Source organism: Sorex araneus, chromosome 3, assembly GCF_027595985.1.
Source record: "Sorex araneus isolate mSorAra2 chromosome 3, mSorAra2.pri, whole genome shotgun sequence".
In the NCBI taxonomy this organism is placed as follows: Eukaryota; Metazoa; Chordata; class Mammalia; order Eulipotyphla; family Soricidae; genus Sorex; species Sorex araneus.
Window position 1 is genome coordinate 149,159,710 of NC_073304.1, and position 27,656 is coordinate 149,187,365.

The window sequence follows — 27,656 nt, forward strand, 5'->3', positions numbered from 1 at the left end:
ATCTACCTTACTTGGGCTATGTTAACTTACTGCACAGGGGAACTGAAAGAAACAGCAATTCTAAAACACCATCATGGTGACTCACAAGATCAATTAAGTGTGGAAGTACAACACAGCCACGGAATTCCACCCACTAGTGTGTGCTGACACCCTCGGCCCCTTCTGGGCGGTTAGAGGCCTCTGTGCACCCATCCCACCTACCTCGCATCTGTACCCGCCGATGAAGTCGGTGCAGGTAGAGCCATGCTGGCAGGGGTTGGATGCGCACTCATCTAGCTGTTCCTCGCAGTAGCTCCCCGAGTAGCCCAGGGGACACTGGCAGTGGTGAGAGTTGCCGACTGAAATGCAGATGCCAGAATTCTGGCACAAGCGGTCCACAGGCACCCCTGGGAAACAGCAGAGAGGAGCAGAGGAGACATGTCAGGTTCAGACCAACTAAGAAGCATGAACTACCCTCGCCAACACATTCAAGTTCACTGCTCTCTCGTTCACAGCCCTCAGCACCAGGCTGGTGCTGGAATGAGAACACAGGTGCCTTCAGTTTGCTTCCTCCACGTGGTCAGCACCTCTTCCTCTGCCCCACCCTTGCTGTCTCCAGAGTGTTGCCCATCTCTCTCCTCTGCCCTCTCTCATCACACCATCCCATTCCCTGCCCTGGACTGACTGCCCGTGAAGGGAGAGCAGAGCTGACCTTTGCGGGCGGCTGCCATCTCACAGGAGACGCTGGGCACGTCACAGTAAGCTCCGGTCCACCCCGAGGGACAAAGGCACCGAGACACTGCCTTTTCCTGCATGCATGTGCCTTTGTTTTTACATGGAGACCGGCTGCATAGGTTCACCAGGGTCTGCATCAGACAGAGCACAAGCATCAACATCAGAGCAGCCAGCAAGAAGGGAACAGCACACGGCACTCTATGGAATCCAGTGGAAGGTGTTAATGGATGAAGGAAGGGGAAGACAAAAAAGGAGGAGAGAATGTGAGAAGTGAGGAGAAGGAAGAAGAGGAAGAGGAGGAGAAAAGATGAGGATTTCGAAACAAAGGAGCAAGAGGACAGAGAGCTCTAGCCAAGCCATACATTGATTCCAGTTTCCTGGTAATGTAAGAATTTTTGGTGTAATTTCTCTTAGCTGTTATCTAAGAAGTGCTTATTCCAGAGCTTAAGTTTCAAACCCAAAAGATGATACAGTCCTTAAATCATGACGTGTAGGTATAGCGAGAGAGAAGGAGAGAGGAGGGGGAGGAGAGAGATGAGAGAGAGAAAGAGAGAGACGGAGAGAGAGAGAGAGAGAGAGAGAGATGCATGCGGGTGCAAGAGTCATCAGATAGGTCATTATACTTATGCCAAGCAGTGTGAGGATGGGTCTGCGTCAAATCAGTGTGAGCAAAAGACTTGCACTGTTTAATAAACCCAGAAACTGCAAAGAAGCCTATGTCCAGGGGCTGATGCTGGCTTATAAGAAAAAAACTAGGAGGCAAAGAAGCCCAGAGGACTTGGATCATCTCCAAGGATTCATTCCTTGGCGTAGCCCGGCAGGGAAGGTACCTCCAGGCCCTCTGGCTCTCTGTGCAACAGCAGGGCCAGGGCATTTGCTGGCGTGAATGAGAGGCAGGTGGCTGGAGATTGTCCCCCTGACCCAGGGTCTGGACACGCTGCGTAGTATGCAGAGGGGCTCTCCACCTCCAGGACAGACCCCGCCTCGCAGGAGAGCTCCAATAAGTGAGTCAATGTGGGCATCTGGCATTCATTGAGAGTTCTGTCATCCTGCCATTCATTGTTGTCCCTGTAATGCTCAGGGGACCAGGTGGTGCCTGAACTCGTGACCAAACCAATGGCCACACATGCTAGCCCTCTGAGTGATCTCACTGGTCCTCTCGGGGCACTGGTGGTCAGGAGATCGGGGACCTTCCAGCAATTCTCAGCCTTGAGGTTCAGGACTATTATCTGTCTCTCCATGGTGCTGGGTGGGGACCTTCAGGGCTGCAACTGGAGATGCTTTGGGGTCCATGTGGTACCAGGGGTTGAGGACTGCATGCAAGGCACGTGTCTATCTCTCTTGTCCCCTTTATAATTCTTTAAGAGGTAAAACTGAATAAAATTAAACACATTGCTTTTGGCATGTAACCTTGAGAAAGTTACTTTGCTTCTCTCAGTCTCAGCTTCCACATTGAAAAGAACAATGAGATAACTTAGTCACAGAGGCGGCGGCTATCTCTAGAATCTATGAAAAATATATTTGAATTTAAGAGAGAGCCTGAAGCAGAATGTCCCAAACTTGTTTGGTTTAGCACTCACTTTTCAGGGAGAAAAAATCACGCAGCACCCCACTGGGAATCTCCCTTTTTTAAGTGAGCAGATAGTGGCGCCCCCACCACACGGAGGCTACTGCCGGCCCCGAAAGTTGTCACAGAGACCCTTGGGGTGGCAGTGCCCACTCTGGGGAACACTGGGAGACCTTAAGTGTTGTACATTATTTCAATTTAATTTTTTTTATTTTAATGATGCACTTAAGTGTTGTACATGATTTCAATTTAATTTTTTTTATTTTAATGATTTCAATTTGATTTTTCTTCACTTCCTTTTTCACACTTAACAGTATGATGGCATCTATGAACTTAGTTCCCACATGTACTATTCTGCAGTTTTCATTTACTTATAATCTTTTTTGTTGATCTATTATCTTGCTTGTTTTAAAATCTATAAGTAATTAATATTTCTATATTATTCCAGGACCACGTGGCCTCAAAGCAGCCATGCGACACATCATAAGACACTCTCTACCCATTTTCCATAAAATTGAGGGAAATAAATATATGCCTCTTGGAGAGCCCAGCAAGCTACCTAGAGTATGCCACATGCATGGAAGAACCTGGCAAGCACCCCGTGGCGTATTCGATATGCCAAATACAGTAACAATAACAGGTCTCATTCCCCTGACCCTGAAAGAGTCTCCCATCACTGGGAAAGACGAGTAAGGAGAAGCTGTTAAACTCTCAGGGCCGGAATGAATGCAGACATTACTGGCACCTGCTCGGGTAAATCGATGAATGACAAGATGACAGTGCTACAGTGCTATAGTGAATTAAGATTTCTACAGAAACTCCCTTTCAGGTGGTGGTGGTGGGGCATGACTCTGCCCAGGAGCAGGCGGACAAGCAGCTGGGCTGGGCGGCAGGTGCTGGGTGGGAAGGACCCAGTTACCTGACAGTTCTTGCCGGTATAGCCCCAGGGGCAGGCGCAGCGGTAAGAGCCCACACCGTCCACACAAGTCCCTTCATTCAGGCATGGCTGGGAGTCACACTCGTTGACCTCGTGGAGACAGAAGGGGCCAGTGAAGCCCGTGGGGCACAGGCAAGAGAAGGAGTTAATCCCGTCCACACACGTGCCGCCGTTGAAGCAGGAGCTGAGAGGAAGCAGACAGGAAAAGCCAGATTGTATGACCATGGGCCGTCCACAGGGCACCCTAGGGCCCAAGGCGTCGCTCAGGCAAACACTTCTAAACATGACCTCACGCATCACTGGGCATGGAGACTGGTCCTTGGAGCTACCTTCTTTGTCCCTTCTGGGACTTTCTTACATCCTAGTTCATTTTATCCCTCAATCAATTACAAGAAAAGTGCTAAGTAACTAAATTCTAGATTTATGAGAGAGAAATTCACTTGATAATTTTTAAAAAATAAAAGTCTTCACTGAAATTACTTAAGGGTGACACATTGGCAAAAAATAAATGTTTTTAGTCATTTTGTTAAAAATTTTAGTCAACTGAAATGAAAGGAGACCAAGGAGATGGAACTGTTTATAACCCTTTCTGTTTCCAAAGAAAGAAATGAGAACGATAATCTGTTTCTCTAAGCTCTTCATCCTCTGGCCCCGGCTTCTATCTACACATCTCAGGAACCAGGAATGAGGCGATGTGAACTAGGGCTCGAGGACACTCCTGAGACTCTTACACTGAGCTCCCTAGCTTCTTCCCCAGGACCCACAGGTGCGCGTGTGGGGGCTACTCACCTCTCTGTGCATTCATCAATGTTGTTCTCGCAGTGGATGCCATCAAATCCCGCCTGACACTTGCAGGTGTAACTGTTGACGTAGTCAGAGCAGGTCCCCCCATTCTTACATGGTTCACTCAAACACTCATTCATGTCTGCCTGACACTTCTCCCCAGTGAAGCCCAGAAGACATAGGCAGGAGAAAGTATTTACTCCGTCGACACAGGACCCTCCATTCTGGCAAGGATCTAAGTCAACAAGGCCAAGAATTAGAGTTCTGACAGGAGCAGCAACTGAATCTTAGACTCCTCACAGTGAGTGGCCTGAGCTGAGTCACATGATGAGCAACAAAATTTTAACTTTCCTGCTCTGATGCTTTTCTCTAAACCTATCTTGACTTCACTCATCTCTTTCTGAAAACAAGTGCAAGAACATTTCTCTGACATTCTTAACCTGTTGGATAACTGGAAATTATTTTACTTAAATCATGAATCGTTTCATAAAATTAATAAAATCATAAAACTTTCATTACATAGTAATTTGTAAGTCAAATATGGGCCCACAACACACTAAGGACCATTAAAGTTTTTAAGAAGCATTTTTGGGGGGCGAGAGACAGTACAGGAACCAAGGTGCTTGCCTTGTATGCAGTCAGCCCCTTTCCTAACCCCAGCACCACATACGGTACCCTCAGTAATGCCAGGAATGACCCTTGGGCACAGAACCAGGAGTAACCCCTAAGAGCCACTGGCTGTGTTCTTACAGCCTAGGTGGGGACCAAGGAGACAGCTCAGTGGACAGAGTGTGTACATGAGGGTTGGCCCCAGGCCTTTGGACCCCTATGCACTGCAGGGAGCAGGCCCTGAACACTGCTGGGTGTGTGACCCCCCAAAAAACACGGAAAATCAAATGGGCAAAAGCTTTAGCTAGATACTACAATAAGTGAGATATACAATAGTTGGGACCAGAGGGAGAGTGCAGTGGTTAGGGTACTTGCCTTGCATGAAACTAACCAGGGTTCAACTCCCAGCACTGTGTATGGTGCCTTAAGCATGGCCAGGAGCGATCCCTAAGCACAGAGCCAGGAGTAAGCCCTGAGCACATCCAGCTGTGGCCCCCAAGCCATATAAATGAGCATCTGAATAGGTGCACAGCATTATTAATAAGCTTAAAGCTTTAGCAAAGAGCAGGAGCTGGAGCGATAGCACAACAGGGAGGGCATTTGCCTTGCACGCGGCCGACCCAGGTTCAATTCCCAGCATCCCATATGATCCCCTGAGCACCGCCAGGAGTGATTCCTGAGTGCAGAGCCAGGAGTAATCGCTGTGCATCACCGGGTGTGACCCAAAAAGAAGAAAAAAAGAAGCAAAGAGCAAAGGAAACATGGCTGAAGCTGAGGTGAGTGCTCATACCAGTGCTACTGAGGAGACAGTTGCACTGAAGTGCTGCCCAATACGAATGAGACGAAAACGCTGCAGTGACCTTGCAGAATGTCTTGGCGATTTCACAAAATAAGAAGTTTTGAACGATACCCAAATAAAAGAAGCACTGTTTCCTTTCTAAACATGTGTGCATTATGTGGTTCATTTAAAACTATAAAAAAAATAAAATGCAAAAGTGACAGAGATATGGTTGCTGAGTGCAAAGAATTAGGGGGATATATATGTTCATCATTATCTTGAGTGATGGTTTTGGTCATTATGCCAAAATAATACACTGTCCAGTAAGGGTATCTGCACTGTATTTCTATTGTGTGTTAAGTGTGCCTCAATGGTGTTCCATTAAGCGCCATAGCACAGTCCCCCAGTTTGCCTACGTATAAAATCCGTTATCCGTTAGGGAATCCTTGAAAAAGGTTTGACTGCTTCCACTTCTGAAGGCAAACACAACTTCCAACTTTTGACTAAGTCCAAAATTAAGATGTGTAAAGACACCCAGTGACCCAGCAGAAGGGGTGGCCTCGGCACCAGCAGGCAGCTGCCCTCCCCATTGCAGGCTTCGCAGCTGTTGTCCACTCACTGGCAATGCAGTCGTCGACGTCCTCCTCACAGTCCATACCGCTGAAGCCTGGGGGACACTCGCACATGTAGCTGCCCTGGGTGTTGTGGCAGACGCCATGGTTCAGGCAGGGCTTGGAGACACACTCATCAATGTCCAGGGTACACTGGGGACCTGAAACCACAGGAGTGATGAAGGGCCCAGTCTGCTCGGAGGGCCGGGTCCCTCGGGAGTGCACATGTCAGCTGGGGTGCTTGGGACTGCTCCAGGGAAATGCAGGGTGGCCTCTACCTTGCCGTGAAGGTTTCTTAGGTGTCTGTGGCTTTGGAAAGCTGTTCTCAAGGCCCTAAATTTTCCTGGACAACAATCATGGTTTCCAACTCAAGTCACCAGGGGGCCCCAGAGACTTGGAAAAGGGAAAGGCACTCCCAGCCGTTCTTAGCAACAACTCCTGGGCCAGGTAGAAGTGCTTGGCAAAGCAGGTGGAACTCAGCAGAGTGGCAGGGGGGCAGGGGGGGGGCGCGTCTTTCGTGTATCTGATGAACCTGATGACCCGACCGCTTTGTTTAAAGTTCCAGGCTTCTCCATTCCCATGACGTTACCTTGCCAGCCTGGCGCACACAGACAGGTGTAACTCTCAAAATTGGGGGCCTCTTTACAAACACCATCATTCTCACACGGGTTTGGGGAACAAGGAGCCAATACAATCTGACAGTTCTTGCCTGTAAAGCAAGTGAAAGTTTATGACAGAAAATTAGCATGAATAATTGAAAGCTTCCAGATTTTATACCAAAGGGGTTTGCTCTTCATTTTCAAGTTCAAAATTGTTAAGCAGCTTTGAAATCGGAAACACTCACTAAGGTCCTTTGAATCTGGGCCTTCAACATAGGAAATGGGATGGAACATAATTCATATAGTCTTTTTTTTAAGATCATATATATATACATATATATGTGTGTGTATATATATAAACAGGCCTGGAGTGATAGTACAGTGGGTACTTACACACAGCCTTACACTTACACTCAGCCTTACACACAGCTGAGCTGGGTTCGATCCCTGACATCCCATATGGTCCCCCAAGCACCATCAGGAGTAATTCCTGGTTGCAGAGCCAGGAGTAACCCCTGAGCATCACTGGGCTTGACCCAAGAAAGGAAAAAAAAAAACTACAAAATCCTCATTAGCACAGAGCCTGGCAACAGAGCAAATGCCCACGTGCTGGGTCGCTATTATTAACTGCTATTACCTCTAGTTACACAGGTCTCAGAACCTGCATCAGTGGGGGTGGAGGTGTTTGTATATTCATGGGAAGATTCAGCTATTTGATACCCCATCAATTGAGTGGGAAGAGGAATTAGCATACAGTCTCAGCCCCCTGCCATTTGTTCCAGAAAGCAATGTAATTAATCAGAAGGCACATCAGAGGTAGAAAACAGTGTGTACACACCTCAAAAGAAACAACTATCTGAATAAAAAGACACTCTAGAAACTGGGAGAAAATATTTCCCAACACTCTTATGACAAAGGGTTAATATCCAAGACATAAAATATTTGTATTTTTTATTTACAAGAGAAAAAAACCACCAAAACAAGCATCAAAAATTGGGGACAAGAAATGAAAAGACACTTCCTCAAAGATGACATACAGATGTCCAGGAAGGATACGGAAAGATCACTTATCAGGGAATTGCAAATCAAATGAACAATGAGATAGGACCTCACACAGAACAAAAACAATGAGTGCTGGTGTGGATGTGGGTAAACCGAGTCCTCACTACTGCTGGCAGGTGTCACAGGCTCCTGAGCGTCTGTACCACCTAAACTGCCCATCTGCCCCAAGAGCACAACACTCTATTTCCAAGAGACATTTGTGCTCTGATGCGCACTGCAGGATTCTGCACAGCTAAAAGCTGAGACTCGGAGGCCTGTAATGATAGGCAAGAATCTTTGGTCCTTGCAGGGCTTACCTGTATATGGCAGAACACAATGACACATGTAGCCACTTATGTCATCAATGCAGGTTCCATGGTTCAGGCATGGATTTGAAGCACATTCATCAATGTTCACCTGGCAGTTAAAACCTGCCAACAGAAGAGGGGGAAAGAAATCAAACTTCCTTACTATAGTGGTTATTAAGTAGTCCTCTCAGGAGTAAGCGTTTCGCACCTCAGAAACTGCAATGACTTTTCCAGGCTTCTGGAACTCCTGTCTATTCAGAAAATTCTCTGACACAGCAGCAAAAGACATACTTAATCAGCCAAAACAAAATGGAGGAATAGTATATTCTAATAGTTTGAAAGTCTAATGTTCCTTAAAATAAAAGTAATTTCTCAAAATGGACAAGAATTTTTATTTGGGGGATACACCCAACAGTACTCAGGGCTTACTCCTGGCTCTGCGCTCAGGGATCATGGCTTATGGGGCTTAGAGGGCTATTTGTGGATCTGGGGATTGAACCTGGGTCGGCTACATGCAAGGGGAGTGCCCTACCAGCTGTCTCTTTGGCCCTGGACAAAGAATTTTATTAAGGCTAAAAGTCTGTTGCTGTATCTAATATAGGTTCTTTCTACAAGTATCTAGCCAGGGCTTACATGTGGCATAAGGAGCCACGGAGATAGTAAGAGGGATTAAGGCACATGCCTCTGAGCTGATCTCAGCACGACAAGACCTATGCCAGCCCCACCAAGCACCAGCAGGGGTGGCCCTGGAGGCCTATGCACTTCCTCGTGGCTCTAGTGGTCCTCGGCACTGAAGGTCCTGAGCAGTGCCGCATTCTGAGGCTTAAGCATGAACCAACAGCCAGGATCTCCAAGGCTGGTCACTGGAACCCCAGAGCACTACTTGTAGGTCAAACGAAAGGGGGAGCAGAGTAAGTTGTAAGGAGGTATGTTTAATACATGAACAATTAAGGCTATTGCAATGCATAGGAGTTGTAGGAAGGGTTCTGAACAATTAATTCTTTCATCTTATATTTCTTCTAATTTCAGGAAGATGGTATTTTTATTTTACTACCAATATACTCCCTCCTTCCCTCCTTCCCTCCTTCCCTCCTTCCCTCCTTCCTTCCTTCCTTCCTTCCTTCCTTCCTTCCTTCCTTCCTTCCTTCCTTCCTTCCTTCCTTCCTTCCTTCCTTCCTTCCTTCCTTCCTTCCTTCCTTCCTCCCTTCCTCCCTTCCCTCCCTTCCTAGTTTTTATGCCATACCTAGTAAAGCCCAGGTGCCAATTATGCCTGTCTGTACCCAGGGATAATTCCCATAGGTGCTCAGAAGACCCTGGAGTGTGGGGGGTCACACAGGTCAAGCACTTTAACCTTGTAGTAAATCTCTGACCCTACTAACCAATATTTCTTTTGATTCAAAAAAGAATCAAATCTGCATCCAAAAGTTCATAATTAGAATGACTATCCAAAGCTAAATTGACCAGCTTCTCACCTGAAATAGTTTTTTGTTGGTTCTGTTTGTTTGGGACCACACCTGGCTGTGCTCAGGGCTAATTCCTGGTTCTGTGCTCAAGGATCATTTCTGATCGTTCTCAGGAGACTATGTGCACCAACAGTTAGGGACCAAGGTCAGCTGCATGCAGGACAAGCACCTTACCTGCTGTACTAACTCCTAAGTCACCTTAAATAGTAGTTTTAGCAGTTTACATCTGTACTAGATGGAAAGCAGGACCTTTGTCTACCTCTACTTGTGTCATTTCCCAAGTGCATCACAAACACTAGGTGCTTAAAAGATACTTGCTACATGAATGAATGAGGTGAAACCAAGAAAAAGACAGAAGCAGATCAGAAAGGAAGTATGAAGGGCAGAAAGTAAAGGGAAATAAGTACATGTGCTTTCACCTTTAAAGCCCTTCTTGCAAGTACACCTGTACCCATTCACCAGATTGTTACAAGTTCCTCCGTTCTGGCATGGACTCGACAGGCATTCATTTTTATCCACGTCACAGTTAACGCCAACCCAACCTGCATCACAGAGGCATTTGTACCTGAAAGAATACAGGATTATTTGCTGAGGAGCAGTGCACAGTCGAGTCCTCATTGAAACAGATAAGGGAAGGAAATAAGAAAGGGGGAAGCTCATGTTCGAATGATCCTATTTCTACTCTTCCATGTACCTGACAAATGCACGTGCCCAACATTTACCGTATTTGCCTGCTTTGCAAAAGTGGTAGAAAAAGAAATCAACACAGTGAGCATGCGTATGTAAACAGTGGCTGATGGAATGAACGAGGCCATTCTGGAAGATACTGAGACACAGACAATGCCAGCCTCTTTTCTGATAGAAGCAAAGCAAGCCTTGCGATCATTTGTCTAGTGCGCAGGACAAACACCCAGAGAGAATCACGGACTCAAAGGCACTCTGGAGCACTTCTGGAGACAAAGTTTGTTCTGACCTAAAACGCTGTCCAGAAAGTCCCTAAAACACCGAGAATTAAAGGAACAAATATGAAGGTATTATGTACGCATATATATATATATATATATATATATATATATATATATTCTTTACATTTGGATTGTGGCGCCACACCTGCATTGCTCAGGGCTTACTCCTGTCTCTGTGCTCAGTGATCACTCCTGGTAGGCTCAAGGGGCCACGTGGGGTGCGGGGAATCAAACTGGGGTGAGCGACATGCAAAGCAGGGACCCTGCCGATGTACTGTTGCTTCAGCCCCTATGCTTGCTGTTTTCAGCTTGTGCATGTTTAACATGAAGAATGGTATAAGGAAATGATCAATTCCTTGTTTGTACATTCTCAGGTAAAAAGATGTGAGTTGTGTTATTTTGAAGGATTCTAAATGTGGAAAAAAGGGATACAGAGTTCATTGATTCTAAAAATAAGTTGATTTTCCACTTGTCTCTAAATTCATTACCCTGCTATAAGTCTGGCAAACACAGTGGCTGGACTCCTGGCCTCGACAATAGGGCTTCTTTAATTTTCCCCATTTGTGACTGGGTTGTTTTTTTTTTTTGCCCAAGAAATTCAAGATGGGTGAGCACTAAACCTTGGGTCATTTCTCGGTTAATTTTGCATTACTCTCCGGTCGCTGTCTGTTCAGAACACTGTGTTCACCTTTCACTGTTGCCAAATTTTTCACGCTCCCCACATCCCATTCCCTTGTATGGTGCCGTGCCCTGCCGCTCCCAAGCCTGGCCCGAGAAGGCAGCATCGGAGCGTCTCATGGGACCCACTCACACTGGGATTCCAGAATACACATTTCTCTGAGTTTGAAAACATCATGGGACCCACTCACACTGGGATTCCAGAATACACATTTCTCTGAGTTTGAAAACATCAAACATTTTAATCAGGGAAACAAGAAAGTTTGCTGAGACCTCTCTGGTACCGGGAGAGAATTCGGCCTTTTAAAAGCAGGTATGGATGACAAAAATGGTCCAACAGCCCTCCTGGAACAGCCCTACAAGCACAATCTGCCAAAGACTCATACAACGCTGAAGGTCTCACTGATGAAAGCAGGAGGGAGGGAGACATTGCTACTTATTTTCCTCCTACTCAGTCAGGGAAGATTCAGAAGTAGTGATAGTTTGAACACTCTGATGCAGTCTTACGAAGATTCGAACACCGACACAGACTCACTCAAATGTGAGCTGGTCAAGCCCTGGGTTGACTGTTGCAGGGCACAGCTAGTACAGAATTGGCTTGTCGACAAGAAACTAACACAGCAGCTACTCACCCATTGAGGCCCCCGGTGCAGTTCCCGTGGATGCAGGGATTGCTCAGACACTCGTTCACCTGGGAGTAGCAGCTGGGGTGATGGGGCCCCTCTGGGCAGATGCAGCGGAAACCATTCACGTCATTGATGCAGGTCGCACCCTTGCGGCAGGGATTGGAGGCACACTCGTCAATGTCAATGTTACATCTCTGTCCTGTAGAGAGGAGGGGGAGGTTTGGTCAAAGCTGAAACCCTAGGGCACAGACACACGCCACCACATTCTGTGCTGACATCTTTGGCAGAGCAGGACTGAGGGATAAGACACCCAACAACACTGGGCGCTGTGTGAGGAAGCAGAAAACAGCCTTGTCTTTTGGTAATGAAACAATTTACCAAATTCTGGAACAGTGTTTACTGTCTGGATGTGTCTTTTTTTTTTTTCATTCCTTCTTAGAAACAGGGAGTCTTCATAGGACTCCAAAAGAAAACACCCGATGTTGCCCAGAAGCCTGCTGCTCTCTCTTAATTCTGCTGTATTCTCAGAAACCTGCCTGTTACCTCTCCACTTGGTTCACTGCAACATTTACATTTCTACAGAGAGTAAATATCAGTGAACTGGAAAGTTTTTTGAATGGATGAGTAATGTAATGATTACACTGTGGTTGTAAAACTTAGCCACTTTGCTTTCACTCCGAGCTCTGTGCTAATACACTTCAGATTTAGAAAAAGGATATTTTAAGTATGATTTTATTTTCATCTGATAACTGAGTAAATAATTCAAAGCAGACCAATGGTTCTCAAAATTAATGTACGAAAGAGTAAATCAAAAATTTCTTTTAAAGAAAGATTCTCAGGGCTCAGAGAGAGCAATCAAGGGTCAGGAACCATGTCTTGCATTTTCGAGCACAGCATGCCCTTCACCCCCAAGAACTGCCAGGTGTGGCCCTGGGAATCCCCAGCACTGACAGGACCAACCAACGGGACAAAGCTGCACTGCATTGCTGTCCCAGAAATTGAGTCTCCTAGTCCAGTTGGCCAAGTATCATGGGGTGGAGGGCTCCTAAGCTCCCCGAGCATTGAAAAAAAACATGTGAGAGATTCCTGGGTACCATCACTATGGATTATGATGGGTCTGGTACAACAAACCACATTTTAAAACTGGGATACATTTAAAAATATTTTAAATATTTTAAATGTTGGTGTATCAAAAACTATAACAGAGGCTGCATTTTATCATTTAATTATATAAATGTTTGAATATTTGATACTGATAAGAATGTGCTTTCTCTAAAATATACCCAAGATTGCCTGTACACTGAAAGATGTCTGCTAGGGCTGGAGTGATAGCACAGCAGGTGGGGTGTCTGCCTTGCACGCAGCCAACCTGGGCTCGATTTCCAGCATCCCATATGGTCCTCCTGAGCACCGACCATTAGGAGTAATTCCTGAGTGCAGAGCCAGGAGTAACCCCTGTGCATCGCCCGGTGTGACCCAAAAAGCAAAAAAAAAAAAAAAAAAAAAAAAAAAAGTCTGCTGTCACCTTATATTTCTTCTAACATACACTTGGTTAAATAAGTTTTGTTTTGCTAAATATCATCTATAACTATTTTCTAAATAATATGAAATTTTAAAATAATTATGGCAACAGATGGCAAAAGAAAAAATCAAAATACCACTATGAAGGACTTTATAAATTCCAAGGAATATTCTGATTCAGATGAAAGCACACATTTGAATTCAAGAAAGAGCAACCCAGCATTTAGGACAGGAAATTCCAAATGAAATAGTTACACACCCCCTTAAAGAATAGAGAGCAACAATTTTTCACCCTCCGCTGCTCCTAACTGGTGGTACTTGTGGTTAAGATCCATAATCTGGGTCAAGGATGTAGCTCAGTTGGAAAGCTCTGAATACGAGAGACTCTGGGTTCTATTACCAAAACCACAGAGAGAGAGAGAGAGAGAGAGAGAGAGAGAGAGAGAGAGAGAGAGAGAGAGAGAAAGAAAGAAGGAGGAAGAGAAAGAGGGAGGGAGAGAGAGAGGGAGGGAGGGAGGGAGGGGGAGGGAGAGAGAGAGAGGGAGAGAGAGAGAGAGAGAGAGAGAGAGAGAGAGAGAGAGAGAGATGAAAAAGAGGTTGTAATCTGCCAGTGGTTGCTGATTTTCCTTCTGTTCTTTATTATCTCATTCAAAAATACTATTTCCTTAACCTCAACTTCCGAATTTTCTTTCTTTTAAATATGTTTGCCATACGCCCCAAGATAGAAGCCAGAACGTTTCACCTACAAAGTTAGCCTCGGGCTGACATCTGGTGTAGAAAAAAAGCATGTTTCTTTTCTGTGGACTTTTGGGAAAACATATCAAAACCCACTCACTCCTCTCGAGTTTTGTTTCTCCTTTTTAAAACTCTCTACAATCAATTTTCAATCCAATTTTCTCAAGAAGGCCAAAGACCTCCTTGTGCCACCTACAACTGGGGCTCTCTGCTGCCCCGTGAGCGGGTCTCTACCTTATAGTCCTGTCCAGGAGCACCCTGGTGGCCCAGGAGTTACTGAATGAGAAGTTTAAATGTTAAACAATACGTCTCCCTTTTAGGTACTTAGTAAACGAGGGTTTGATGAATGAAGGTGCAGTGTAGCCCAGATGTGAGTCAAGATGAATGTCCTGAGTTCGGTATCTGAGTTCTACCCATTCATTCAGCAACACTGGCCAAGCATTTCCCTCCTCGACAGCTTTAGGAGACAGTGACTAAAAAAGACATCAGAAAGGACCCTGTCTTCTGAGGGACCCTGTCTTCTGAGGACTCATGGCCCCGGTCATGAACTCAAGAGATGAGACCAGCAGACCGGCAGCTTTTTAAGCTCTATTTCTCAGCTGCTGCATTTGTTAAATGGGGAACATAAGACCACCTCGTCTACTTTTCTGGATTTGTTTTTGTTTATATTGAGATGTAACTGGCTTTTAACATTGCATAAGTTTAAGATATGGATCGTATGGGTTTATATTGTGGTATGATTATTACCAAAAGTTAGCTAATATAAGCTTTTATCATGTCATAGAATTACCATTTTTTTTTTGGTTAGCTTTAAGATCTACACTATTAGCAACTCTGAGCACAGAATTATTGACTATCATCATTGTGTGAGCTCTCCAGAATTTATCTATTAGTTAAAAGGCTGCATCTGTAAGATGGAGACCCCCAATTTCTTCACATACATAACTATTGGCTCTGGTATGCGCTATTCAACTCATCAGTTCAGTCTTGATATATTCTGTATATATGTGATAATATACACATATATACAGTGTATATATAATGTGTATATATGTGATAATATTTGGCTCACTAACCTCACTTAGCATAATCCATGAAGTTTTATCCATGTTGCCAAAAATTTACTTCTTGCATGTGCACGTGTATGTATGTGTGTAAACATTATTATCTTAAAGCCTTTATTTGCTCGTCTATTGAAGGACAAAGCTATTTCCACATCGTAATGGTTAAGACAATATTGCAAGGGACAAGGGTGTGTAAATTATCTCTTCAAGATACTGATTTTGTTTCCTCTGGATATAGGTTCAAAAGGTGCCAAAGAATGGTAACCATATGGTAGCCCAATTTTTAATTTTTTGAGAAATTATCCTATCTTCTCCATAGTGTTAGATGATTACCTCTTCTCCATATCTTCACCAACAATTTTTATTTTTGGTCTTCTGAAATAGTAGTATGAAATGGTATCACATTGTGGTTTTGGTTTACACTCCCTTGATGATACTGGTTTTGATTTTCATTTCCTTGATCAGTGATCTGCTACATCTTTTTGTATAACATCCATCTGAATGTCTTCAGTTTGGTTCTTTATTTTTGTTGCCATGCTTGCTTTATTGTGACTGATTTGCATAAGTTTTTGATATATTTTTGTATTACTCCCTTATTAGGCATATTATTCCCAACTATTTCTATTTATTCTATACGATATCTCTTCAAATTATTGTTTTGTTTAAAGAAGCTTTTAATTTAATGGAGTCCCTTGTTTGTTTTATGTTACCTCTATTTTTCATGTTTTTTTCAATGTTACTATTTATAGGAAAATAATGAGAAGTCAACAAATAACCATAAATATGTTTATTGGGGCTGGAGAAATAGGACACGTGCTTGTATGTGGCAGATCTGGGTTAGATCCCTGGCACACCATATGGTCCCTGGGCCCAATAGGAGAGATCCTTGAGCACGGATCTAAGAGTAAGCCCTGAGCACCACTGTGTGTCCCAAAAAATGAAACAAATTTTTTTGTTTTTTTTGTTTTGTTTTGTTTTAGGACCACACCTGCCTGTGCTCAGGGCTCACTCCTGGCTCTCACTCCTGACAGATCTCGGGGTTTTCATATTTTTCATATCAGGAACTGAATCCAGGTTGGCTGAATGCAAGGCAAGCTCTCTACCCACTGTGGTGTCTCTCCAGTTTTAAAACTGATTAAGTAATTGATAAAAGTATCACATGAGTTTTCATTTCCCCATTTAATCAGTTAGTATTAAGAAGGTCCAAGGAGAACAGAGAATGTATCTTTAAGAAAACCAAACTCCTTAATCTGTCAGATGTTATTAAATGGTTTTTAAAAGGAATTAAAGTGAGGAAAGAATTTAACACTTCACATTTACAGCTCATGAGTATGTGCCACAACTGTCTGATATTTCAGAAGCTGATTTTTTAAAACCCCAAAACAAGAGATAGAAAACAGTTCCAAGAACAGGGTAACACCCAGTCACCAAAACATTCCACTGCTTTTCTATGCAGTCACACGGTGCACCTCCAATTTATTTTAGAGTATTTTTAGGCTAAGTCCTTGCTTCTTGACCTTCCTGATGTTAAAAAGAGAGAAACTATGATTCACTGACATTTAAAAAAATAAATAAGCTCCATCTACAGCTTACATATCTGAGAGAAACCTCAAGAGGCAGCGCTGTGACTGTGTAGGGCAGCAATGAAGACAGCCCCCAGAACTCTGAAAGCTGCCTGGGGTAGAAGCTTGGCCTGGGCCGCTGGTACTGTTACATAACCTCCCTGTTCTGGCTTTCTCATCAGCACCAGAGGAATCAGAATTGCCATAACAACTAAATGAAATCAGATGTTTTATTTCATACCCAGTTCAAAATAAATCCTCAATAAAGGGGTTAATCTCTTCCCATTACCCATTTAACTTGCACCTATTATCCTCTTGGTGGGGCTTTCGTGACCTCACCTGGCAGCCACCTAACACTAGGAAAGCATTTTCGGAACGCAGATGGGTACCTGGCTGCCCCGAGCAGCACTGGGAAGCTTCTGTCGCCCCCTCTATGTGCATGTTTCAATCATGCCACGCAGGAGCCAGGCTGGAAAATCGAGGCAAGTGACTCCCAGCAAGCAAGTGGCAGCGCCGACGACATGTGACTGAAAGCTCTGTGAGCTCTTTGTTTCGAGTGCTCTGAAGGAAGCTTCTCACACCCGGGATGTGTTGACGGCAGGCTCACTGGGCGCGGCCTAACTGGGCGTGCTAAGGAGAACCAAGCACAGGACAGACTGGGTCCCGGGGCCTCAGCTTTCCTTAGCAGAAGCTTCGAGCACTTCGTGACCAGAAGATCAAAAAATAAAAGTGATCTCATTGCGCTGGAGCAATAGCACAGCGGGTAGGGCATCTGCCTTGCAAGTGGCTGACCTGGGTTCGATTTCCAGCATCCCACAGGGTCCCCTAAGCACCGCCAGGAGTAATTCCTGAGTGCAAAGCCAGGAGTAACCCCTTTGCATCACCGGTGTGACCCAAAAAGCCAAAGAAAGAAAAAAAGTGATCTCATTAATAACAAAAAAGACGAAAATGCATGCTTGTGTGCATACATATGTAAATGCTCTGGCTGCTTATCATGTAAGAATTATGACTTATTTTTATTTCCTGAGGAGAAAAAAAGGAACTCACTTGTACTAGCCAAATAAAGCTAAGTCTTACAAGTTCCAGTCTCACCCAACAATGTTCCATAGGACAAAGTATTTAAAAAGCATTTAGTGTTTTTATAGAATATTACCTTAGCTGGGCTGGAGCAATAGTGCAACAGGTAGGGCGTTTGCCTTGCATGTGGCCGACCAGATTCGATTCATCTGCCCCTCTCGGAGAGCCTAGCAAGCTACCGAGAATATCTTGCCCGCAAGGCTGAGCCTGGCAAGCTCCCCGTGGCGTATTCAATATGCCAAAAACAGTATCAACAAGTCTCACAATGGAGACGTTACTGGTGCCCGTTTGAGAAAATTGATGAGCAACAGGATGACAGTGGTACAGTGATTACCTTGGCTACCCTGATGGTAAATATGAAGTGCAGAAAAGTACCAGGGGTGCTGGAAGCTATGTGAGTCAAGCTTAGTGAGAGAAATTCATTGTCTAAGTAGGAATTCTTTTCAGATAGCTATAAACATTTAGTCTAAAACCTCTAACGAAAAATTTCATGTTAAGTGTTTAGAGAATGCAAGTAAGCAGAAAAAGAAAACTTGGCCAAAGAAGCACAGAAATGAACTTCTAACCTTCCAAAGAATAGGAAACACAAAGAATTACTCTCTCCATGCCCCTTTCTAAAAGAGAGGCTGCGGAGGTGCATCTCAGTAACAAAGGAGCGTTACCTGTGAATCCTGGGGAGCAGACACAGCTATAGCGGTTAACACCATCCATGCAGATGCCGTTGACACAAGGGTTACTTGCACAGTCATCAAAATTGATTTCACAGCTAATGCCTGCAGTGATGGAAAGAGGAGGCTGCTCAGTTACTGCAGAAATATGAATGATCACTGCTTGAGGTTCTGAAGACTGTCCAGTCAGTGTGGACAGCTTCAAGAAGCACCTCTCCAGGTGCAGTCTCCAGACATGTCAGGGGAGGCACAATGTCAAAATACTTCTATTATCATGCTAAGCCGCTCTCTGTCACCTCACTGGTTTCTCAGCGGCACAAATGTTGGCACTGGTATGGAAACATTGGCACATGAGCCACGGTGGGCAGATTGACTACGCCCACCCTTGCAGGAACTGAAACCTAGCACCACCATTCCAGGGGTCACGACATTCTTCAGTTTCATGTAGTCACAGTTGAACAAAACAAAACAAAATGACAGCTTCACTTAATGATGACTGCTGAAAGAGTCAAAGTATTAATTTGGAAGTGTATTATATCTTGACCTTTGAGTAAACACGTACCCAAGACTGTTTAATGAGAAATACACAGAAATTAATGCTGTGGCATAAAAGACAGAGTTTTATCCAGAAAAACAGAAACAAAAAAAAAGGGAGGGAGTCATTTTGAAAAAAACTGTTTTGAATGGACAGCTTTTAGTTTTCATGTAATCAAATTTTAATTTGAAAAAACAACTGACTAGCTGGAAGATGCTCAAAGGGCTGGAGTGTGTGCTTTGCGTGGGGGAGACGGTGCTTGATCGCCAGCACTGCCCCGTCCCTGCCAAGCATAGGAAGGAAAGAGAGAGGGAGAGAGGGAAAAAAGGAGGGAGGGCGGAAGTGAAGTGAAGGGAGGGGAGAGGAGGGGAGAACTGACCAACAAACCAAGTTTATTCAGACCTAGGTATTTAGCAAACATTAAGCGAACGGATTAAACCTATCATTTCCAAAAAAATAAAAACTGTCAATAACTGTTCATAAAATAGAAGACAAAAAGTAAGTGTTCACATGAAAATTAGTTTTGGAATTTAATTCCACCACTCAAGTATAACAGTGATTGCCATAAGCATAGTTCAGGATAAACCCTAAGGAGCCAGCTCTGGAAGGCTGGCATCCCCTGGTCCACTTCCCCAGAAGATGAGGAAGTGTTAAAGTTGGCTATGCTGAGAAAAGTTTATTTGCAGATGCAGATAACTAAACAGTAGGAATGTGTCAATCACTATTACCATTACTTGGTAAAAATGCTCATGGCATCTCATATTTTATTTAGCATAATTAAGTTTGGGGTTTAGAGCAAAACATAAAAAATATTTAAAGAAAAGAAATGGAGCCGGAGTAGGTAAGGCACTTGCTTTGCATATGGCTAACCTGGGCTCAATCCCTGGCACCACATGTAGTCCTCTGAGCCCTGCTGGGAGTGCTCCCCTGAATTCAGAGCCAGGAGTGAGCCCTGTCTGAACACCGTCAGGTCTGCCCCACACACACCAAAATAAATAAACAAATAAATAAACCAAAAACTTAAGAAATCTAAAAGTAGAAGACTCAGAGGCAGGCTGGTAATGTAGAAAGACCATGAACTCCCCCCACAGACCCACCAGAGATACAACCACATACGGAACAATACCTTCTGAAATAACTGACTACTACCTTCAGCAAGAAGATGAGACCCCAAAATGTCTAGTCTAAAAGCCAACAGAGCAGACATCTTGGGTAAGCAAGGAGTGATGGTGTACTTACAATGTTTTATTTGATTTCATTTTATTTGTTTTTTGAGGGGGCTACACTGGGCAGTGTTCAGGGATCACTCCTGGCTCTCAGCTCAGGGATCACTCCTGGCGGAGCTCAGTGGACCACATGGGATGCCCGGGCTCGAACCCAGGTTGGCCACGTGCAAGGCAAGCTCCTCCCTGCCACACTACCTCTCTGGCTCTAAGAACAATGTTTTAATTAAAGTAACACTGGTTTCTAAGAGCATAAATGTTTAATGCTTCGGGAGTATGTAGGAACTATCATCCGATGCCCCAACACCAAAGTGCCAGTACTTCTCACCACGCTCATCCACCTGCAGAAACCTCAGTTCTCTGGGCAGGTTCTAAAAAAGACTTTTAAAGAACGCTTTCTGGGACTGGAGCAATAGCACAGCGGGTAGGGCATTTGCCTTGCACATGGCCAACCTAGGTTCGAATCCCAGCATCCCATATGGTCCCCTGAGCACTGCCAGGAGTAATTCCTGAGTGCAGAGCCAGGAGTAACCCCTGTGCATCGCTGCGTGTGACCCAAAAAGCAAAAAACAAATAAAGCTCTTTCTAGAGCTCCCTCCTTATGGTCCTGGCTGACCCAGGAACCAATGCCAAGGCAGAAATTTAAAAAGCACTAACTCGGGGTCCAGGAGATAGTCTGATGATTAAAATGAATGCCTAGCATGCACCTGACCCAGGTTCTATTCCCAGCATCGTATGGCCCCTTAAGTCCCCAGCACTGCTGGGTGGCCAGGTATTCCCAGCCCGAGAGGCCCCATTAGCATTGTGTTCTTGAGCCCTCGGCTGGGCCGATGGCCCTGTTAGCCAGAATCCCTGGTGGGGGCCCTGGCTTCCGGAGCACTGCTTAGGAGGCCCACCCCAGCAAAAATGAAAATAAACTTAAAAATACATGCACTCCTAAGTTTATCCAGACCTGGAAACAACCTAAGTGTCCACCGAGAAATGAAAGAAAGAGATGTAGATCTCTTGTGTCCTGGTGTGTAAAGGGGCTTTACTGAGTATCTGATGTATAAAGGATTCTCTTCCCACTATAATTTTCCTCTAATCCTCCAGTCAACCCCAACTGTCTCTGTTTCACCTACCTTATTATGAATTTGCAGAATTAAGGCAGCACAGCTGAGGCCTGTCCCTCTGAATCCCATAACTTTCACTACTCTATGCAATGAGTGAAGCCACACTGCCTCCCACCAGAGTTACTATTCTCCTAGGGACAAATGTGTACCATTGGAGAAGCTTGCCCCTTAGCCAGTACTCCTGCTTGATCATGTCTTAGGCGAGCAAGAAGTAAAACCCAACCCAACCCGGCTCAGTGAACTCTCACTGAGATTCTGGAATATGAATGTGGAACCTACAGTCTGGAACTCACTGCTAACCTCTGCGAAGAATGATCAAATTTGAAAGGTGCTTCTGTGGACTTTCACTGAGTTCTTTTGTAGTTGTTATTTCCTTTTTTTCAGTAAAGAATCTTTAAGCTCTACAGGTTGGTAGATGTGAGACATAAATCTCTACATCCCTAAAAATGTTCCCTGAAGACAGTTCCCCAAAGATCATAGGTGAAAGAAGACTTCAGAAGTGATTCTGGGTAGGAGAGTTCACTCTAATGGCCCCGTGAACAACAAACCACAATTACACGTGGTAAATCATCAAGCAACCCTTGGTACCCATTATACTCATCCAAACCTCAATTGAACAACTGAGGTCCGTATTATGAATGGATCAGGGAGCATTATTCCACAACTTTAGTTGAGGCCCCCGGTACATTTCAGGTCTTTATTCGCCACAAACAGATGGAGATTTCTCTGTGCTGCTGCATCTTTCATTTTCCAAACAGCCAGAGGAACGGACCGGGTTGTTTTCTAGGAGACTCCAGGTCTTCCTTCTCAATGCTGCTTGTACACCACTTAGAGTCACTTCCTGCCACCTAAGTGACAGCTGCTCTCACCTCTCCCTCCCTGTGCTCCAGAGGGAACACACCTGATCCATCTAACATCACAAGAACACCCCAGTGAAAACAACATGTGTGCCCAGCCACACTCACCACTTTCAGCTCGTCACGATGAGAATGAGAGCAAAGCCTGGACCAGCCCTACCATTTTAAAGGCATCCCTTCAATTGCTTATAAATCTCTCAAATTTCTTTTCAGACTGCAATTCCTCATGTCTGGGGACCAGCCGGAAGAAAATCGCTTTTGGAAGGTTTCACAAAGATCTATTCAGCCTTTTTACTGAGTTATCTAAACGTGGAGAGAGGGAAAGCATTTTCCATTGTGAAGGCATGGGATGTTGTTCATATGCCTGGGCAACTTGAAAAGGACTCTGTTTCCAAACTTGGCATGTACGAGGTCCTGGATGAAGACCAGGATCTTTGACAACTTTGAAGAAATGGATTTGGAAATAAAAAGAAAATTAGTGTAGTCAACCACCTCCTCTACCTTTGCCCCCTACAAAGGCTATTTTCTAAATTGAAAATGAGTCTCAATCTATCACTCCTTATATTGGCAGGTTCCTTCGTACAAAGGCACACACTGGTTAATCTTCTACTAAACTTCTACTAAAACATTTTCCTTTGATCTGAGACATAGTACTTCTCTGACCATTAAGCACAGTTGTGACTATAATTATTACCTCAAATAAGCAAAACAGAATATAGTAAAACCTATAAAATGCTGCTGCTTGAGAAAATAATTTAACATTCCCAGGCAAGAAATAATAGGCTCCCACAAAACCCTGCAGTGAGGGAAATAGCAATGAACTAAAATGGGAAATGACTGCCTTGCATTCTAATTTGCAACGACTGTGGCAAGCTGCAAAGCTCTCTGCTCCCTTAGACACCACCACTGCCCCAAGCCAGGGCTCCTAGAGACAAAAGGCAAAACAAAGGGGTGACATCCACGTTTCTGGGCTATGAAACAGAGAAAAACTATGAAAGGACAAGAGAAGAGGGAGTGAGGGAGAGAAAGGACACAGGAAGGACCAGCTTCACTAATCTGAGCACTACGAAGGGTCAAGAAAAAAAGACAAATCAACATCAAAGGGTTTTCAATATTTTATACTAATCTCATATAATAGTTCGTCGATTTGCTCGAGCAGGCACAAGTAACATCTCCATTGTGAGACTTGTTGTTACTGTTTTTGGCATATTGAATACACCACAGGTAGCTTGCCAGGCTCTGCCGTGTGGGTGAGATACTCTCAGTAGCTTGCCTGGCTCTCCGAGGGGCGGAGGAATCAAACCTGAGTCAGCCGAGTGCAAGGCAAATGCCCTACCTGCTGTGCTATCACTCCAGTCTCCTATAATAATCTCAAAAAAATTTTTGTTAAATTTTTTTCTAATTTTAACAAAACACACATCATCATCAGAGCCATAAAGCTATTCTCATTTTCCACTAGCAAGAGCCTTCTGCCTCTGAAATGATTCTGGCTCTTCCTGAGAATTAGTATTACTTTTCAGGTATCTAGACTTATTCATAGAAAAACATACTATCACAGACACATTCAGACATCCATGAAAATTATTTCTGAGGTTCTGCAAACACTCCAAAGGCACCATCAGGAGCAAGAGCTTACCGGACGTGCCAGGCTGGCAGTTGCACTGGTATCCATTCACCAGATCGATGCAGCGACCATCATTCAAGCAGGGGTTGCTGTAACACTCATCTATCTGGTCGCTGCAGATGGCACCCATGTACCCTGGGTTGCAGATGCAGGTGTAGGAATCAATTCCGTCCTGGCACTGGCCGTGGTGGCAAGGATCAGGGTCGCAGTTGTCAATGTTCTCCTCACACAACACACCAGTGAATCCTTGGAAAGAAAATTTTGAAGTAGTCTTAAGTAACTTAGGCAAATACTCCAAATGAGCGCAAGTGTCGACACACACTTACTCTATGCATTCCAAGTCTTAATTCATACTGCAGGACATAAGCAGCTGGCACTGCACTCACGACTGTAAGGCCAGCCCAGAGAGTGTGCTTCACATAAGGCTTCCGGATCAAACTAGAGAAGTCAAACCTGTGTCTAAAAGATCAATAATTCCATTGCAAAGGAGCTTCACTTCTAAATGGGCTTCAGTGGAGTAGAGTTCTCAACATTTTTCATTTGTAATGTTTACCTTTCTATTCCTTTCCACCCAAATCTAACATACAAAATTCTGTATCAGTAGCTTCATGTACCACATTCACCCAATCCTGACCTCGAGGGACAGAAAACTCTTCTTTGTTCCTCTCAACAATTCCCACAGGTGCTGTGCATACATCTACATGCATGTTTTTCATAATTATTTTCTGAGTAAACAAGTTATGAAGATTTCAAAGAGAAATGGAAAAATACAATCTCCTCCCTTCAACTCTTAAATAACGCACCATAGGCCCAGAGGGATGACAATGTGGCCGAGCACAGGCTTCAAGAAGCCTGTGTGCAGAAGACAAGCCCGCGACTGATTCCTGCACTACAATGTCCCTCAAGAACCCGGGAGGACCCAAGAGGAACCCCCAAGCATCTCCGAGTACAGCCTGAAAACAAAAAGAAAATCAAACCTCCTTTAAAAGACTTCAGTGGGGCCCTTCCCCACACCTCCCATGCCACATTTTAAACATGAGTTGAATAGCTTTAATCTCTCTTCATGAAGATTATCATCTATGAACATCATCTGGTCACAGGAGCACAAAACCTGGAACTTCTTCAATCAAAGACAAAAGTAGGGGGGGAGACTAAACTTCATAAAGATACATAGCAACTTCATGACGATACACAGAAACTTCATAAAGATACATAGCAAGGTAACAAAGGTCTACAGGCAACACAACAGGAGAACTGATCCACACAGTTGAGTTGGTGAGGGGAGTTGAGGAGAGATGTTGGGGCCCTTGGGCAAAGAATGATACACTAATGAAGGGGGTGGTGTGAGGATTCAATGCACGGAGACCATGGTTAACAGAACTGGAAACCATAGGCTCTCAATACATAAAATGAAAAAGAAAGTTAAGCAGTTCATTAGACAGGATCTAATCCAAGTAGACCTAAGTGGAAAGATTCAAGTATGAGTGAAATACTGCCTATGTTTGTTTATGTGACTTGGTTTGTTTTTCTGTGATCAGAGAAAGGAATAATGTACATGTGGTTTAAGATTCTTTCCAACGGAGGAAAAATGCCTTCGATTATATTCATATCTTTCCTTTCTTTGAAACAGACAAAACAGAAACTGGAAAAATCACCTTTTCCGGTTGTGCTTCTCTTCCATACCGGACTTCAGAAAAGTCAATAAGAGACTTTTAGTTTATTTGAATGCAGTCTCAAATGAGAAATGTGGCTACAGATCAGAAATGTAGACTATTTGTAAACAGAAAACAGATTCTTTTTTACTTTAGTAGAGAAGTCAGGGAAGAGGAACAGATTTTCCCATACAGAATATCTCGCAGGTTTAGACACACACCTGCCTCTCATAGCACACATCATCTTTGCTGCAGAAGACTTCTGCACTTGCACACAATTGCCCTTAGATTTTTGGGCCCCTGTTCAATCATTTGCCTCAAGAAACACAGAGACTGGCCTCCTGCTGAGAAGGTCCGGTGAAAAATAGTTTTCAACTGGAATTTTTTTCTTTCCCACAGGAGTTAAGTCAAGCCAGCTGCAAACTCACTGCTGCCAAAGTCTGTCCCAGAGAGACGTGGACAAATAATGGAAATGTTCGGGCCAGACAGATCATTGCGGTGGGGAGGAGCAGGCAGGTGTTACACAAGCAAACAGGGAGAGCAGCAAAAAAGCAAGTTAAAGGAAGTTCCCGCTAACAGAAGAGCAGCCCCTTTTTGAACTGGCCCAGTAGGGTGGCTATGAGGGCAATCTCCAGTTTTGTTCAAGCGTACCTACCAGGGAAATTTGAAAGTGAGTAAAATCTTACCCGTGGCACACTGGCATTCATAGCCATTTGGGTGATCAATACACTTGGCCCCATTCAGACACGGAGTACTGGAGCAGTCATCAATATCAATCTGGCAAAATGGCCCAGTGAAACCTTAAAAGGGCACAAGTCACAAGTTTATTCTACATCCTCTACATCTTTCTTTACTATGATATTCATGAAGGACTGGGTTAAGTTACTAGCATGGCTTAATACTAACAGGTCAGCAAATGTTCAATTATTGCTGAATGTTCAATTATTCTCCACAACAGGGAACTGGGAGGAGTGGGTGAAGCGCAAGGCATCAGAGGCACCAGTCAATGGCTATCACTATTCCTCTCTGCCACAGAACCCACTTCTCGTTCAAGCAGGGACTGAATGGCCAAGGGCAGAGCCTCCAGCAAGTGAGTGGACTAGCTCCCGGGAACTGAGACCTTCTCTCGAAGCAACAGCAAGAGAGGCCACAGCCCAGAGCAGAAAGTTTGGCTTCTCCTCAACAATCGCTTTGGGGAGCGAAAGGAGAGACAGAGCGTTCTTTGGACAACATTGACTTGTGCTGTCTGTTTTTGGCCTCAGGGGTAAAATGACTAAAAATATTCATCTCACAGAACGGTTTCAAGATATGACCCATGGGGGAAAAACTATATCCCAAATTGCCTACAACTAGGGCTTCTGTGAGGTATGAACTTTCTGGAATATATACACAGACAGAGAGGCCAAGGGTCACTCAGAACAGACATGGACTGCTGACCACAAGGATTTGGAAAATACACTAACCAATCCCTGCCCCTGTTCCCCGGCTCCTCTCCCAAGTGCTCATTTTAATGACTTCCTCATGTGGAGCCCACACACACCGGTCAGGCAGCGCTGTGCTTTCAGAGAAGCAGGGGCAGGTGGTGGGCACTTACCAGGCGGACACAGACACTGGAAGCGATTGACCTTGTCCACACACTGCCCGTTGTTCACACAGGGGTTGCTCTGGCATTCATTTATCTCCAGCTCACAATGCACACCTTTGAAACCTGAACGAAAATGGACCACACAAGTTACATAGGAAGACAGCAGGGCATGCCCAGCCGGGAAAATGTGCATTGTACAAAGAAGGCTTTATTTGCTCTGAGCATGGATACATCTGCAGAGGGCAAAGGGGTTCTTTTATGATGGAAAATGATCACTGCCCGTATCAGCAGGACAGGAGAGATCTGGGGCTATCTGTGCCACTAAACAAAGGGAAGAGGTTACTTCCACAGACCCTGGCAAGACCTAGTACTCCAACAAAGACTGTGCCCCACTTATCTGAGCAACTCAGACTTGCTCTAAGAAAAGTGTCATCAGGCCCTTGGGATCCCCTTAACACGCTTCAAAAGATAGGTTGAGTCAGAGACGTTGGTGCTCCTAGGTACAAGTCAGAGTCAACCCAGGGTGAGGTCTAACACCCCTGGCGAGAGTCCAGCATCTTACAGAGGGAGAGCAACAACTGACAGCCATGATTTTAAGCTGGATTTACCCATGCCCTTAAAATATGGCCTCTGCAGAAGAGCCCAAAATACAATAAAGTGTATGTGTATCACGATGGATAAACAACAAATTCCTATACAACTATAGGTAAAATTCATTTCTGTAACACTGAATGTCAGGGCACTGGGAAAATGTGCTGTTAA

At 44.5% G+C, this 27,656-nt stretch overlaps 1 protein-coding gene across 1 annotated transcript in view; it reads right to left on the reverse strand.

Annotated features, from left to right (window-relative positions):
- The window catches only part of NOTCH2 (notch receptor 2), a 171,709-nt gene that overhangs the window by 24,505 nt on the left and 119,548 nt on the right, over positions 1 to 27,656 (reverse strand). Inside the window, exons 9-21 of the mRNA XM_055131553.1 lie at positions 26,904 to 27,017; positions 25,996 to 26,109; positions 23,670 to 23,903; positions 18,301 to 18,411; positions 11,686 to 11,878; positions 9,830 to 9,975; positions 7,957 to 8,070; positions 6,589 to 6,708; positions 6,008 to 6,160; positions 4,008 to 4,236; positions 3,201 to 3,402; positions 692 to 845; positions 202 to 386 (exon numbers count right to left, since the gene is read on the reverse strand). Of these exons, the coding sequence (XP_054987528.1) occupies positions 202 to 386; positions 692 to 845; positions 3,201 to 3,402; positions 4,008 to 4,236; positions 6,008 to 6,160; positions 6,589 to 6,708; positions 7,957 to 8,070; positions 9,830 to 9,975; positions 11,686 to 11,878; positions 18,301 to 18,411; positions 23,670 to 23,903; positions 25,996 to 26,109; positions 26,904 to 27,017 (2,069 nt within the window). The remainder of the gene's footprint in view (positions 1 to 201; positions 387 to 691; positions 846 to 3,200; positions 3,403 to 4,007; positions 4,237 to 6,007; positions 6,161 to 6,588; positions 6,709 to 7,956; positions 8,071 to 9,829; positions 9,976 to 11,685; positions 11,879 to 18,300; positions 18,412 to 23,669; positions 23,904 to 25,995; positions 26,110 to 26,903; positions 27,018 to 27,656) is intronic.